The sequence below is a fragment of the Telopea speciosissima genome, chromosome 9 (assembly GCF_018873765.1).
Source record: "Telopea speciosissima isolate NSW1024214 ecotype Mountain lineage chromosome 9, Tspe_v1, whole genome shotgun sequence".
In the NCBI taxonomy this organism is placed as follows: Eukaryota; Viridiplantae; Streptophyta; class Magnoliopsida; order Proteales; family Proteaceae; genus Telopea; species Telopea speciosissima.
The window spans coordinates 56,469,594-56,486,578 of record NC_057924.1 but is presented as its reverse complement, the minus strand read 5'-3'; the positions used below and the strand labels follow the sequence as shown (position 1 = coordinate 56,486,578).

The 16,985-nt window shown below is 39.1% G+C and overlaps 1 protein-coding gene and 1 pseudogene across 1 annotated transcript; one reads left to right on the top strand and one right to left on the bottom strand.

Annotated features, from left to right (window-relative positions):
- The first annotated feature begins 764 nt into the window (after positions 1-764).
- On the top strand, positions 765-1,154 carry LOC122639139 (uncharacterized mitochondrial protein AtMg00860-like). Its single transcript, XM_043831968.1, has one exon. It carries the CDS (start codon positions 765-767, stop codon positions 1,152-1,154), a length of 390 nt encoding a protein of 129 aa, XP_043687903.1.
- Positions 1,155-9,628: 8,474 nt separating this feature from the next.
- Positions 9,629-15,446, bottom strand: LOC122639138 (annotated as a pseudogene).
- Positions 15,447-16,985: the final 1,539 nt, after the last annotated feature.

Sequence of the window (16,985 nt, the reverse complement as noted above, 5' to 3'; positions counted from 1 at the left end):
TCAACTCTTGCCCTGTTCGGGTGATTGACCATGGGCTTGAGGCCAGTTTGATTATCCTAGATATGAGAGATTTTGATATCATTCTGGGAATGGATTGGTTGTCCACTCATGGAGCTAGCATGATCTGCGCAGAGAGGAAGATACTCTTCAAGACAGGGGAAGACAATGAGTTTGTGTTCAAGGGCAACAAAAGTAAAAATCCTAAAAAGACAATCATTTTGGCACTCCAAGTACAGAAGCTCTTAGCTCAAGGTTGCCAGTGTTACTTAGCCTCCGTGTTGGATACTGAAGCCCAGGTTACACCTATGGAAGAGATAAGTGTAGTGAGAGATTTTCCTGATGTCTTCCCGGAATACCTCACACGATTACCATACAGACTGGCCCCATCGGAATTGAAAGAACTTCAAGAGTAGCTTAATGATCTACTGAAGAAGGGCTTTATCAGGCCAAGTGTTTCCTCGTGGGGTGCACCTGTCTTGTTTGTAAAGAAGAAAGATGGTAGTATGCGTATATGCATTGACTACCGTGAACTCAACAAGCTTACAATCAAGAATCGGTACTCGTTGCCTAGGATCGATGATTTATTTGATCAATTGCAAGGCGCGAGGGTATTCTCTAAGATTGACCTCTGCTCGGGGTATCATTAGCTAAAGATCAGAGGTAGTGACATTAGCAAGACCGCGTTCAGATTACGCTATGGACACTACGAGTTTTTGGTTATGTACTTTGGGCTGACCAATGCCTTGGTAAATTTTATCGAGCTAATGAACAGGGTGTTTCACGATGTATTGGATAAGTACATTATCATGTTTATTGACAACATCCTAGTCTACTCCAAGAGCGAAGAAGAGCACGTTGACCACCTTCGCTTTGTGCTGCAGCGCTTGAGAGAGAAGCAATTGTATGCTAAATTCAGCAAGTGCAATTTTTGGTTACAGCAAGTGGCTTTTCTAGGTCATTTGGTTTCTGCGAAGGGTATTGAAGTTGACCCCGGCAAGGTACAGTCCGTAGTTGACTGGGAGACACCCAAGAATGTGGCAGACATTCGCAGTTTCCTCGGTCTAGCTGGCTATTATAGGAGATTTATCAAGAATTTTTCAAAGATTTCCACTCCTATGACTCGACTGACCCAAAAGGGCGTGAAGTTCGAGTAGTCAAACGACTGCGAGAAGAACTTTCAGGAATTGAAGCAACAGCTGATATCGGCTCCGGTACTCACCATTCCAAATGATACCAGAGGGATGGTAGTTTATTGTGATGCTTCCAAGCTGGGCCACGGCTGTGTTTTGATGCAGAATGAAAAAGTGGTAGCTTATGCCTCCCATCAATTGAAGGATTATGAGAGGAATTACCCAACTCATGACTTAGAGTTGGCAGTGGTGGTCTTTGCCCTGAAGATCTGGAGGCACTAGCTTTATGGAGAGAAGAGTGAGATTTACAGTGACTATAAAAGCCTTAAATATTTCTTTACTCAGAAAGAACTCAATATGAGACAGAGGCGTTGGTTGGAACTCATGAAGGACTATGATTGCACCATCCATTATCATCCCGGTAAGACAAACGTTGTGGTGGACGCTCTTAGTCAAAAGTCCCAGACTTTGTCCATCGCATCCTTGGTTATCAGTAAAGAACTTGTTGAAGAAGCTAGGAGGATGGATTTAGAACTATTGGTAGAGGGTGTTACTCTATCCCTAGCAGCCTTATCTGTGTAATCAACCGTAGTGGAAAGGATTCAATCAGCTCAGGCTTCAGATGAACGCTTTCAGGAAATTATTGAAGCTATCCAAGGTGACACACAACGAGATATAGATTTCACATTGACAGATGGCGGCATCCTCATTTTTGGAGAGCGGCTATGTGTTCCTAAAGACAATCAGCTGAGAAAGGAAGTGTTGTCAGAAGCACATGATTCTCCCTACTCAATTCACCTAGGTAATACAAAAATGTACAAGAACCTGAAAGGACACTACTGGTGGAGTGGGATGAAAAGGGATGTAGCTGAATTTATGGCCAGGTGTCTCACTTGCCAACAAGTGAAGGCAGATAGACAATAGCCCCATGGCCTGTTACAATCATTGCCTATGCCAGAATGGAAGGGGGAACACGTCACCATGGACTTCGTCACTGGACTACCTCGTACACCCAGAGGTGTCGATGCTCTATGGTTATTATGGATAGATTGACGAAGACATCTCATTTCATCCCAATCAAGGTCACATATTCTATAGATAAGTTGGCCCGCTTGTACATTGATAACGTGGTTCGCCTGCATAGAGTTCCAATTAGCATTATGTTTGCATAAAATAATAACCGCAAGCATACAAATTAATCGTAGCTACGGGTCAAACTCAAGGAGATACACGCTACCCTATTTTACTCACTTTAATGTAATGCAAAGTGAACCAAATTAAAGTGTTAAATTAAACTAATTAAACTAACAAAAATTAACGCGTCCTAACTCACAAGCATCTAACGAATTAAATTGGCATGAATTAAATTAGCGTCCTAACACATTTCCATCTAACCTATCAAACTCACGCGAATTGGAAGGGATAAATTGCAGCCACACACCACAATCACATAAAAAAAAATAAAAGAAGAAGGAGAATGAGATAAAAGAAGAGAGAATGAGATAGAAGAGAGGGAGAATGAAATTAAGAGTTTAGAGAGTAAAAACCTAGATGTGCTTGACACAGACTGAAATTGCTTGCACGAATGTAATTGAAGAGCTTAAATACTTGAACAAACCTTGCATGGCTTCCTCTTCTAAATCTCCAAGTCTTGTCATCAACTTAGGAACTTAGACTAGAAAGCTTGAAACTAAACTAGAATTATTACAACCACATTGAAGACATAAAATTAAAGCATGAATCAAAAGCATTACAACCATGGAATTGAAAGCATGAAATCAAACTAGAACTTAGAAATCAAAAAACTAGAAGAAGAAAAGAGGAAATTTCACTAATAAATTGAACTAAAAACTGAATTAAAACTAAACTAAAACTAACTTAAAAACTGAACTAAAACTAACTAGTTACAACCCAAAGGGCAAGGGGTATTTATAGGGGGAAGGAGAGAAGGGAGAAAAGGGAAGAGGGAGAGAGGCCTCCACGATTTTGGGGGCTCTTTCCTTCTAAAAATCGTGGAGGGGAGAGAGAGAGAGGGAGAAGAGAATTCAAAAATAGGGAATATTCCCTTCTCCTTCCTCCTTTACAATGCTTAACTCCCAAGAAAAAAAGAAGAAATAGAAAGAGGGAGAGAAGAGAATCCGAGCTACATAAACCTTCTATTTTTACAAAAGTAATTTTCTAGTTCTAATTTGTGCTTCATTTTCTTTGTAGATATCTTCTCCAAGCAATGAGATCAAGGCATCTTTGACTTTTCAACCTTCTATGGATGTGTAGACGCTGATATTTTGTCACCCCCTAATTGGCGATGATGACAACGGGACATGGACGATGGATGACGTACTCTCCCTCTTTTTAGACCCAAAGATACTTGACCCATAAGACCAAGAACCATGCTGAGCACAAAATGGCCCATTTTAGGCTCAAAAAAAGGAAAAATGGCACTGTGCTCCCACGACACCGTGGGAATGTGTACCGGATTTCCACGGCGTCATGAGGGGGTGTGACATCAACCTGCTGACGTCACCCACGGCGTTGTGGAAAAGTCCCCCACGGCGCCGTGGACATCTCCATGACGCCGTGGAGGACTTATCCGGCCAGGAGAGAGAAGGGGTCCCTCCCTATAAATAGGAGGGTCCCCTCCCACATTTTCCAAAGAATTTTGGGTGGAGAGACCCTCCCCAAGTGATTCCTAGCCTCTTTTCTTCCCTTTTCACCCTCATTTCTCCTCCTTTTCTCATGGGAGTGTGAGTGCTTGAAGTTTTCTTGTGGCGGACAGATCCTTCGATTGTCCCTCTGAGTATAGAGCGCTTTCGCTCCTTGGCATTGGTATCCCGTCTGTGCACGGATAACCATCAAAACTCCTTTGTTACAGATGTTATTCTGTCTGTTTACTCCTCTCCAAATCACTTGAAAGAGCCGTTACTCTGCCGAGAAAGAAGCAGTGTCAGTCCATTCGTCCATCTCCCCTGAGCCAGGGGAATACAACCATACAGGTATAATTACTGCATTTTTGTTGATTCAATGTAGTCCTTTCATATTTCATCATTTTAGTCCATATTTTGCACATATGTAATGTAGTTTATTATGCTTTAGTTCAATTCATAGCATCTGAATGTAGTTCATAATATTTCTCATCCCCGTAATAAAAGAGAGAGAACATCCGTCCTTATGTAGCATCTAACACAGAGAGACCGGCTGTGGCCGGACGAGGTGGGTGCCTAACACCTTCCCACACTCGTAACCTGACCCCTTACCCGAACCTTTGGTCGGACCATATGGAGTCACGTAGCCCGATTCCGCTCACCACGGGTAGGGCTACACTTAATGGGTCCTAGGCCCTAATCCTAGGTGGCGACTTCTCATCATATTAGCATATTTTAATGCATGATCCCAATCCCCTATTTATCAATATTATACATTGACAATATTATCCATATCCATATACGCACACACTCACATCTCCCAAAACCCCATGTCGCCATATACCATAAGGGCCTGGAGGAAACCCTCGTCCCAAGGGACCACGGTACTTACAGGATGAAAGAATATTTTTCAAAAGAAATCTATCCCAGTAAAATTCCAAAAGTGCCCTTGAAAAGTTGGAGGAGAGAGAATAAGGGTGATGACTAGGATTCCACTCAAAACAATTAATGCAATACCCATCATGCCCTCTAAAAATCGTGGATAACATGTGGGCCTCCAAAAACCATGGAAGGTATAGGCAGTGTGGGTACCCCCATGTGGGTAGCAATCCTTCTCTTTCTTCAAGAATGAAAAATTACCGAAACAATCCTATACTTGCAATAGATCTCCACCATTGTTTAGAAGTACCTTCTTTAATGTAAAAAATGTCCTTGGGCAGTGGCAAAATGACTATGGGCTTGCACTACAGCTCCTTTTTGACCCATTATCCTTTCCTAGCCTAAAAAGAATAATCGATTGCATGGTGGCCTAAACGAATGCATACTTGCGTTCTATCACATCCATCTTGCTCCGAATTTAGTCCTCTTTAGAGCCATGGAAAGAAAAATGGCAACTTTACGTGTAACTTGGGACATGCAGCTCCCGATAGTCCAGAATAGTCCAAAATAGCCCAAAACCTGAAAAGCACAAGAAAGCACCAAAGTAACTCTATCCAATGTGATAAAATGTATGCTTTATGCCCTAAGATTTCACACATAAATGTGCTCATTAGATTCCCCCACACTTTAACGTTACTTGTCCTCAAGTAAAGCAAAAGAAAAACTAACCTAGAATGCAGAAAATCCTAACTCACTTTCGTAGGAATCAGGTTGCACTTAGCATGTGCAACAAGCCTTTAAACCCCTAGGTTACCCCTAGTGGACGAGTTTTGTCTCGTGGGTGTTTGCAGTGAATATACACCCAAAATTCAATTGTAAATGAATGCTGTAAATTTTAATTATGGCATAAGTAAGACAGTGCACATAATCCCAAAAAGTGCTCAACTAAAGATCAAGGAGCCAAAGGTTCCCCCACACTTGAATTTTATCACCCCACATCAATTCAAGTAACAAACATGCATCAAGATTAAGGGATCTCCTCATATCTTCTGAACACTACTCACGTTCAAGTAAACCACTCATAATATCAATGGAACCAAAGACTTAGGCTTTGAGTATTTTTTACCATACTTTTTTTTCAGGCATTAAGGCAAAAGCTTTTCTTTCACAATAGTAAACTCTATTTCTACTCCACTACTGTTCTCTAAATGACATGGTGGAGCATACACCAGACACCCAAATACTTGGTAGCTTCACTTTTTGCATATATCTATAAAGACTTTGAGACATTGATGCAAGAGTTTTTTTTTTTGAGTTTCCTTCCAAAGAATTTCGAACAAGTCACCCTGCTTTCTGAGGCAACAGTGCCCTGTTTAGTCCCAAGGAATTCCACTTCCCTTTCTGTTTATATTTTTCATTTTTTTTTTCTTTTCATACACTTTCATGCCTTGTCTTGCCACAAACAAATTGGTCTCAACTACTAGCCAAAAGATCAAAGGGTCCATAAAACACATAGAGTAATCTAGCCATCTAATGAAATAATGCTCATATTTTCCAATTCAATCCCTCTCATCGGATGTATACCAGCTACCATCCTTGAAAAGGGATTTTTTGTATTATTTCGCATGCTAGGGCACCTAATTCCCTCTTTCTCTCGCTTTACAATCAAAGAAACGTATGCACAACACCAAACTACCGCCACAATCAAAATTTACCAAATAAACAAGCTCACACACCCCCCACACTTAAGTCATGTAATGTCCTCAGTGCATGCAGAAAATAAAGAAGAAGGACAAGGGAGGAGATGAAGCACTACAAGAAAAAGGGTTTTTTGTGGCATTTTTAGACGGGCCTTAGCGACGTTTACTGGTAAACGCAGTCATATAGGAACATTCGATGGTGTTTATTAACAAACGTCGGTATATAAAGTATAATAAGTAGAAATCGTGGCGTTTATATGTAATTGCCGCTACAAGCACATCTGTGGGGGCGTTTGGTTTGAATTGCCGGGGTATGTAACAATACAACGACGTTTATTTGTAATCGCCACAGTAGCATACATTTTTAGGGGCATTTGTTTTGAACTGCCGGGGTATATAAAAATACAATAACGTTTATTTGAAAACGTTGTAGTATCATACATCGTTGGGGGCGTTTGTCTTAGATTGCCGGGTATGTAACATCGTTTGGGGCGTTTACTTGTAAACGCCGTAGTATCATACTATATTCATTTTAGGGCGTTTAGGAAAAAATGCCGTTATATGGGGAGTTTCACGGAAAAACTCCAAGCTCTTTTCATTTCCCACCTCTTGCCGCGCGCTAACAATATCCTCTCTAAACTCTCAAATCACAATCCCTCACGTTTCTCTCTCAATCTATCACGATCCCTCAAATCCCTCTCAATCTCTCACCGTTCCTCTTCCCTATCTAATCTTCACATTCTCTCTGAGATTTCTCCCAAATCTCTTTCAATCTCTCTCCCGCTACAACCGTTGTGGACCATTGGGGGCTAAAATAATTGATTGAGGAATAAGGGGAGGATTCTAGGGTTGGTGTTGCTCTGGCCACCACTGCTAGGAGCTCCAGCCTACTGTAGTTGACATTGGTGTTTCTCTTGTCCTCCCTGCTCGAGGAACATCTCCTACTCTGAGGTACTTAGTACGTTCTTACTCTTGTTATTCCTCTTTTCTCTCCTATTTCCTCTGCTCTTTCTATTTGCAGTTTAAGCCAGAATCTTGTGACATTCAGGCTCATAAAGGTGATAGAATCAAAGTACACTATAGGGTAAGTGATCGTATGCTTCAACTGAATGTTGAAATCTATGGGGCGTTGCGATAGGAATGGGAATCACATGACTTATTCAGCCTGTACATGACCCATATGATAGAACCTGAAATTAGACTCCCAACATCTATTTAGAAACCTGCAAGACTGCCTGGATTAAAGATCAAAACAGCATTCTAGAGCCTTTGCTTTTTTCACTTTATTGCAGTGTAAAATCTCACCTCAATTTTTCATTACTTTAATTGTTATTAGCTTTTTATCCCTATAGACAGACATTAGATATAGTTTGAGTCTGCTGAATATTTTCCCTGAAGAGATCCGTTACTTTTGCCCTCAGCTTTAGATGATTAAATTAAGAAGATTGAATTTGGCGTAAGTCATTCCAAGGTTATAATTTTATATTGAAGTTTTTATACTTTGAATCTAATTTTCCCTTTTGGTTGCCATGATTTGCTGACTCAGTACACTGAGCCTTCATTGTAGAATGTTTAATTCATTAAAAAAATCTATTGGGAAAAAAAAATTGAAGAATGTCTTTCACATTACATGGTTTAGGGTGTTAATTTCATGGTTGCTGGAGGCCTCTATCTTTGTAGATCTCCCCTAGAGGTTAGCTAACCAACACCTCTTGCATTGTAATTTGGTAGGGAAAAGATACCATTAAAAGATTGGAGAATGTCTCGTTATATGAAGCTGATAAAAGTAAAGAATGCTCTAGTTTGGTGATCCTAACCAACTGCCTGAATTCTCATTATTGATCACTTGAAGTGGGACCAGGGTATGGATGCACATAGGGTGGGCTTGGGTGTAGCATTTGTTAAATTTCAAATACTGTCCTGATGGCTATCTTATGTGTTCAGATGTAAATTACTTATGGACTGGCCAACTAACACTCCTGGATCAAGATAGGAATTGGGGCAGACACAAGGGCTTTTCTAATGTCATAACTTTTGGCTTCTATCAGAAATTTGAAATTTGATAAGAATTCCGATTCTTCGGGGGCTGATGGGAACAAAATCTAGAAAGTAAGGCTTCTGGTGGGATAGGATGGAAACTGAAGAAAGAGGAGAAATAAGAGAGATATGAAATAGAAAAAGATGACGGTTGACCCCCACCCCCCCCCAAAAAAAAAAAAAGAAGTAGAAAGAATAGGAAGAAAAAGGTGGAAAGATTAAACCATTCGGAGTAAGGTGTCTTGCAACAACTTTCTTTGTTTTTAATGCTGGGAAAATGTATTGGTATACCAGTACAACGGAGGCTCCAAGATTTATTTGATAGGGTTTATAAATAGTTTATTTTGTGTTTTCCTTTAGGGAGAAAGAACACTACCTGGGTTATTTTATTATATTGTTGTTCTGAATTTAATGGTTGCAGTGTTGCACTATTGTATTGTTTCTTCCTGAGGTATCAGTTTTATTGTGCTTTGGTGAGTCTTTCATGTTGGGATTTATTGACAATAGTAAGGCATTGACCGGCTCTGCCACAACTTCTCTCTCTAAGGAGATACCCAGCGGCGGATTTCATGGGTTCTACATACTCTAACGAAACCAGTGCAGTTCTATTTAGATAAAAGACAGCACTAAACTTTGTTTTTGGGTAACGCACTTAACTAACGTTGGCTATTAAAGTGTACTTAATAGCCACATACTGACCCACTTGGATGGGTGGTCCATTGTTTGGGCTTTTTTCCTTTTTACGCCAAGCTGTCTAATGTAGTCAATGATTGGAAAATCATTCGCTTCAGAATTCAGTCTAGACATTGAGAGTGATTGGAGTAGTTAGACCTGATAATGGTGTAAACCCAAACAATCTCTTCTGTTCAGCCCTAGCATATTCTTAATCTTCTTAGTTCTCTGCTGTTCTCACTCTCATCCCAGGTTCAAGATAAACAATGTTTCTTATCCATCTTTTCTATTACATGTTATTTCATTTGGTTAACCTGGAATCAATGTTGTTTTTCACAATCTCCCTCCCTTCCTAACCCCACTTCTCTTATGAGGAATGTAAATCGGTGGATTTCTGATTTGAAACTTTATCCCTCTCATCTTAGTTTTATGATTCTAAGCTTCTTGTCCCATCCCCCTCAATTTTGGATTACTTAGAATTAACACAACCTGACTCTCTGATCCTCATCAGTGAGTCAGGTAGTTTTGCGACTGATACAAGAGAGGCTGGCTGGGCTGTTGTAGTAATTTATAGAAAGAACTTCATCTGAAAAAATTGTGTGTCCAATAGAACAACACATTTTGGGTTCTCTTTCAAGGCTTCTATGAGGATTACAGATAATTGGGTGTCCTTGTTATCTCTTCCCTTGTTCAAGTGGACAAGGTGATCAGTAGACCCATAAATTGACTCAGCAGTTGCAAGTGCCAGTCTTCTCTTTCCTATACAATCCATCCCTCGAATTAGAAACCAATTCCCATTCTTCTTGGACAATTTGGAGGAACCTATTAAAGCTTCTGCAATGGAAGGGATTATCGCAGATTGCCAAGGGATATTCTCATGCAATACCTTACAGAGATCTCTTTTTGGGTCCATCTTTCCTTCCTTTTTTGTACCTTGGATGCCATGGAATCTAAGAAAAGAGGATTGCCAAGAGCAAGAGTGGTCTTCACTTCCTGGCTTTCTATGCTTTTCAGAAAATCCAAGCTCAATTCTGACTGCCGGTGTTCCCATGCCTCTTCATTAGTGAAACCAAATTCAATTGTTCGTGACTGGTGACTTCTCAATTGAGATGCAATGCTTGTGATATGGTTGGTCTCCGATTCAGACTCGGTGAAAGAAATCGAAGTCGATTCAGGGAAAATGCTGGTTTGATTGTACTGAGATGAGGAAGGCCACCAAGGGTAAGATTTTGAATAGGTATAGCTCTTGGCACTTGAGTTTTGGTTGTTGAATAAGGAAGAGCCTTTCTGGTGGAGGATCTGATTAGGCCTTGGATGGTGTGGGCTGTGGCATAACCTGTTCCATCTTTTCTTCAATTCAACCAAATCATCCTGAAAAAAATAAAATATTAATAAAGGAGACACGTTGTAAGAACAGAGGAAGAGAACTTAATTGAAAGTTGTTTAAAACATCATCATCAACATCTCTTTACCTTGTGATGGGTGTCAGCTTTATATGGCTGCAACCAGTAAGGCAAGTTGGTTGGACCCTTGACCATGTCTTTGGAATTGCAAGAGCTAAGAAGAGAGGAAGATGGGTTTTGCTGGCCTGATGTGAATATGGCTGCCTCTTTTTCAAAATTGGAGATACAATCAGCACAACAGGTGAGACTGTCTGGTTCTTCCTTAGGAGTGAAAGGTTTTGTTTCTGGCACTAGAGATGTGTTTGGAGAGAGAGATACCTTTGAGTCAAGGGCACTACAAGAATGAAAAAAAAAGAAAAGATTAAATCTAATGCAAAAAAGGAATTTAAAAAAAAAAAAAAAGAAGAATCTCTAAATTTTTATTTTTCTATTTATTGTGGGTACTATATTTTATTCACATTTGGTGATTATCAAAAGAAAATTTCTTCTAGATCTATTCTAAAGAAGGGAAAGTGCAAACTGAAATGGTAAATAAACTTGTGGTTTAGCTGAAAATAAACAATTAGATCAATAAGTAAATGAACAAATAGAATGTATAAATAAAAAGATAAAATAAAGAAACCAGATCGAAGTTAATAAGTGGACCCTCTTTGAGAAGGTAAAATTAGAAGATATTTGGAAAAAATTAAAAAAAATTAAAAAATCAAAACAATGAATATTAGAAAGACAAATCCAAGCAAAAATTCAAGGATTTCATTATAAATCTAAAACTTGATGCATTTGAGTGAAGCAATTAATGGTTGGCTTACTTGGAAGTATGGAGGCTCAAACCCAATCCACCAGAAGGAACAGAGACAGCTTGAAGATTCCATTGAGTCTCAAGAGAGGGTTGCTTCATCTGGCACCTCATGAAAGTTTGATAATTTACAATGGCCATTAACCATACCTTACTGTTTAACCAGCTATAGTCTGAGAGCAACCTTCCTATTTCTGCAACTAGATGATCAGTAGCATTAAAACTACATACTTCTGCTGAGAATCCTCCCTCTTTCTCACCAACACCACCTTCAACTACCCATTTGAGATCTCCAGCATAGATGATTGCTCCCCCACCTCCTGTTACAAGAGAACCCACCTTCCTTCTCAAGTCTGCAACCTTCATCTCCATATCCTCTCTCTTCATGAACCTCAAAGAGACAGAGGATAACTGAAATTTAATAAAGTGGGCCGATCTTAATTCGTCAGGTACCTCGCCTCCTTCCACTTTCCCCATGAGCTCTGCAACCAGTCCTTTAGTAGTTGAAACAAAGTCCCCAACAATCACTGTATTCCTTCTTTTCTTCCTCATCAGAACCTCCAAAACCAACCTGAAATCCTCCTTTTCAGTGGCTGAATCAGTGAAGATGGAACTTAAAGGCTTCTTTGGAGTAGAAAAGAGAAGTGGGTTTTGCTCAGAATAGTAGTTCAACAAATGGGTCTACCAGAAACTGCTGTGGTTGCTAATCTCTCTATGAGTTTCAATAGAAGGAGAACAACTAGAAGAGAGAATCCCACCAGAGCTGCTATAGCACTGAAAAACAGAAGAAGCTGAAACGTCCTCTAGGTTGTTCTTCACAGATGTACTGGAGAATCCAGCTTCTCTCATTACCCTACTAACACTAGGGTCATCTAAAATGGATATAATGAGCTGCTCTAGTGCTACCTTAATGGCAAGGAGAGGTTGTTATTGCTGCTGTTCTATGCAACCTCTCCTCTGGTGTGCTTGAGCTCTCTTCAGTGCTGCAATGAGAGCATTTTAGAGAGAAGGTTGGCCATGAAGGAAAGGACCAGGTGTTGTTGGAAGTCTATTAAGAGCCACATTGAAGCAAAGTTCAAGAGCTCTGCATTGCAGTGGGTGAGAAGTTGAATGTGGATGAGACTTGAGACAAGCCCTCCTTAAGAGACAGCATCTTGGACTCAATAAGGTGGTAGCCTCATTACAGCTTGACACCAGCACCCCTAGCCCCTTAATTCTCCCCTCTTGGCCTAAGAAGATCAAGATTGGGATTGGAAGTTGGAACTAAATATCACTTGTATGTATCTTTGCGATTTCTATTCATCTTGGGTTTTAAAACATAGAGTACAGAGAAACAATTCTGTATTAAATCAATTATATACAGAGAAACACCAAAAGACAAATATAGAATCCAGCCTCTGGTTCAAACTTTGAAAATTTTCGGGTGCACAACCTTAAATATTCCTCAGTTCACTATTTCTTCCCCTATGCTATGTTGCTACTATATTTTACATATAGTTATTTCTCCTTGGATGTCATTTGTCCATCTGTAGTTCCATAAAACCATCCAAAACAAACAGATAAAAAATGGAACAGAAATCCAAAAATCCCAAACAAACAACAAACAAAAAAAAAGAACTCATTTAAGATTTCAGTCTATTTACAGAGAATTAGAAGGGAAAAAAAAAGACTAACCTCACAAAACAAGGACGCCTTTTCTTGTAGTGACAACCTTAAATATTCATAGACAAAGACATTGTTTTACTTTGTTTTCCCCTCAATAAGCAAACCTTAACAAGTGAAAGGAGACTATCTCAATTCTCCTGGCTGTTTGTTATGAAAGTTGAGTACCATGGGTTTTGGGTATATATGGAAAAGATTTTACAAAGTAGTCTAGAAAGACAAAAAATAGAGAAAAGGAGGGAAAAGGGTAATGTGGAGTTGGTAGCTTTGTCAATCCCTCTTTCTCTCTCTCTCTCTCTCTCTCTCTCTCTCTCTCTCTCTCTCTCTCTCTCTCTCTCTCTCGATTCTTGAATATTTTTTGTTCAGTAGACAATATCCATAAGTTCTATTCGTGCTTTTGTGAAAATGTGTGTTCATGACTCTCCCTCTTTGGTGCTTTTCTAATATTTGTTTTGAGTGTGATGAAAGAGTGCAATTTGTTTCCTCATCCGCCATGAGAAAGTTTCATTTTATGAATAGATCAGCGAGGTCTTTAAAATGGCTTAGGTGGTGGAGTAATGATTGGACACCATCCATGTAGTTTCTTGGGGATGAAAACATGATGTCCTATGCTCGAACATCTATGGTAATTTCAATTTGACTTCATACTTTTCTCTTGGCCTACTAACTTATTATTTTTATAATGAAAATGGAGATGTTGATGAGGTAATGGATAGTCTTTTCTTCTTCTGTAAATTGGTCTAGATGTTTTCAAATGAGTAGCTTTCCGTGTAGCAAACTTCACTTGATGGCATAGAGTTGTTCATGATTCTTTCTCAATAATTACTCCTCCTGTCATTCTAATTCCCATTTTGTATACTGCACTCCCCATTGCTATTGGCTCCCCAATGCAACTCTAGAGTACATGGAAATTTGTTTGATTCATACATGCTCTTTTTTTTTTTTTTTCTTTTAATGTTCTAGAAACTCCGGAAACAAGCAGAGATAGGTGTTGTGGTGTGGTGTGGAACTTTGCATGGCAGTTCAGTCATGAAGAAGTTGTTTCATCGAACAAATTTTATAAAAAACACGACTTCCTTCTCCACATTATTTATTTTTAATTGTTGCTTTGTATTTATTTTCTTCACTTTCGAATAAATGTGTCTATATGTTTCCCTTGTTAGGTCAATGTACATTGCTGTAGAGTTATATGAGACGAGAGAGAGGAAGGTCAGAGAAGAAGAATAGAAAAACAATGAGCATTTTCAGCCAAGTGAGTAGTAGTTTTCTAGGTTCTTTGACTTTATTATCTTTTTCTAACTCAAGTAGGGAACCTACTCCATTTGGTTTAGGATTTCCTTTGTTCTCTTTTCAAACTTGGGTATTTTTGGAACTCTATTTTCAACCTTAAAGATATAGCTGTTAGCATTATTTTTTTCATGGTAGTTTAAGCATGTTCATTGGTTGAAATTGGATATAGATGATGTACTAAAAATCTGGTCATGCTTCGTAGCTGAAAGTTAGCGAAAGTGTGTCTGCAGTAGTTCTTTTTTAGTTTGTTCTTTTGGGGATATCATCAGAAGATATGATTGAACTATACAATGACATAGAGATGGTGTATCAATCATTGTAAATTCTTCTTCATTGTTCTCTATGATACTTTATGCCGATATGAGCTGATAAAATTGGTACATGGTTATATTGCTACAGGTACTGCCTATTGCGAGTTTGATTTCAAACCATACACTTTGTCGACATGATCAAGCTAATAAAGATTGGTACATGGTTATATTGCTGCAGGTAACGTCCATTTGAATACTAATGTCAATGAGTGATTGCTAAATTTTGTGTGTTTACTGGAGTTGCTTGGCGATTTAAAGCACTCCTTATCTAAGGTGTTCATTGATTGAAGACATAGAGCAAAGTACATACATTGTTTATTTTATTTTTTAATTTTAATAATTAGTCATAGGTTGTAAGTGTCCTTTGGGGTAAGGTAGACTAAATGTAATTAAGTTTCAAACGGTCATTTGTACAGGTAAACTTAAACTATTTTGGATCTTGTCATTATTTCATTGTTTTTAGGGATGAATGTTCTCTTCTTTTTTTTTTGTCGAAGTCTTATGTCTCTTCACATTAATAGGTTAAAGGATAAGATAACTGAACAGGTTAAAAGATTTGCACCACAAAAATAACAGGTTGAAGGATTAGGTAAATAATTATATATTTTTTTAAATACTATATGTAGCGGCGTTTCTTACTAAATGCCGCTATATGTACCTTTTACCGACGTTTAAGAAATGCCGCTCTAGGATATGTTACCGGCGTTTATGTAAACATGCTGCAAATAAATCATATTATACCAACGCTTACCAATCTATAGCGACATTTCAGAAAACGCCGTTATAAAGTATATATAGCGACATTTGTTAACAAACGCCGGCGAAAGTATACATACACGGGCATATGGCATAAACACCGTGATACATTTTCGGCGGTATATTTGACGACATATGTACAAACACCGCTGAATCATATAGCGGCATTTTTTTTTAAGCTACGACGACATTTAAAAAATACCGCAAAAGACGTCTTTTCTTGTAGTGAAGGGGCTTACCAGATATAATAAAAAAGAGGATCATGAAGAGTCATGAGCTCTACAACAAGTACTTGGGGCATCAAAAAAAATCTCAATCCATGGCCGGCAAATGTAGAAAGGGCTTCAGAATCAGAAAACACTCGACCATGAATTTTAGTAAAGCGAGAAATAATATAGAAGTTAAGCACAACTGAGAAATATCCAATAGAAAAATCTGTCCTCATGGGACAGTGGAAAATGAAGGCATTAAAACTCATGCCATAAATCCTCCCCTTCTCTCCCGTTTGCAATGTAGAACACATGTCATATTTAAAAAAACCAACCAAAAACGGATCGCAGTAAGCATCAAAAGGATCATAAATATCAGTAACCTAATCAAGATAATCATAAAAAATGGGAGGTTTACTCAAATCAATCCTAGCAATAAAACTATCCGCTCCTTGCAGAACTTGGTTTGCCAAATAAAGATCACGATAATTTGCTTCAAAAGTATCATGACTAACATTATCCTCAATAAAATCATCAAACCTAGGAGGTTTGGACAAATCAACATGTGAGACAATGGAATCCTCAAAATGACAATTATCTGGGTTTTCCAAAGAGAGAGGGGGAGATCGAATTTCCAGGGTTTCTATACTAATATAAAAATCTGATTCTAAATCAGTGGAAACACTAGGCTCACTAAGATCAGAAATTTCAAGCAAAAGTTGGACGTCCCTAGGTAGCTCATCAAACTCCGCTTCACTAACATATTCAGGAGGCTCAATCTCAACAAATAAATCATCTTGAAAATCATTGTGTTGGGAGTGACTCTCATTAACCTCAAACTGGGGTGGTGGACTTTAAACATCATTAAACTGGGGATGGGGTGGTTCATCCTGAATAGGAATCTAGTAACATAGACTAGGTTCAGGCTGACTAGGTAATGTACCCATTTCCTCCTCCTGTAATATGGTGATCAGTTGAGAGAGTTGCTTCTCCATTCTATTACTACTTTCTACGAAAAGGGCAACGTTCCTGTCAAGCTCACTCATTCTTGTTGAATGCATTGGAGGGTTAGGCATTGGAGGACCAAACTGACCATGACATTGGAAATTGGGTGGTCCAGCTTGGTTATTCCATTGATCCCACGAGAAATTGGGATGATCACTCCACCCCTAATTGTAAGTGCCAAAAGAATTGTATTGAAATAGAGGACTCATATTCTCATCACAAAAGCTACCCCCATAAAGATTAGGGCATCCTTCCACAACAGGGATAGTCTGGGGATGTGACCAATCAAAATTTCCCGAAAGCCCATGGTTGGGTTGGGGAGCAAAATTGTACTAGGGGGTGCAAAATTGTTCTCTATCTCACTACTTTTGGCTTCCCTAGCCTGTTTAAACCTTTCCCCCAAAGTCATGGTTGCCTTAGCATAGTTCCATCTTTCCCCCAAAGTCATAGGTGGAAGTGTATCTCCCATTATTCTAAACTAACCACCCATCCC

Bases quoted from the DNA above. Each gene is read 5' to 3' on its own strand.
- LOC122639139 (XM_043831968.1), top strand. From the start codon at position 765: ATGAACAGGGTGTTTCACGATGTATTGGATAAGTACATTATCATGTTT.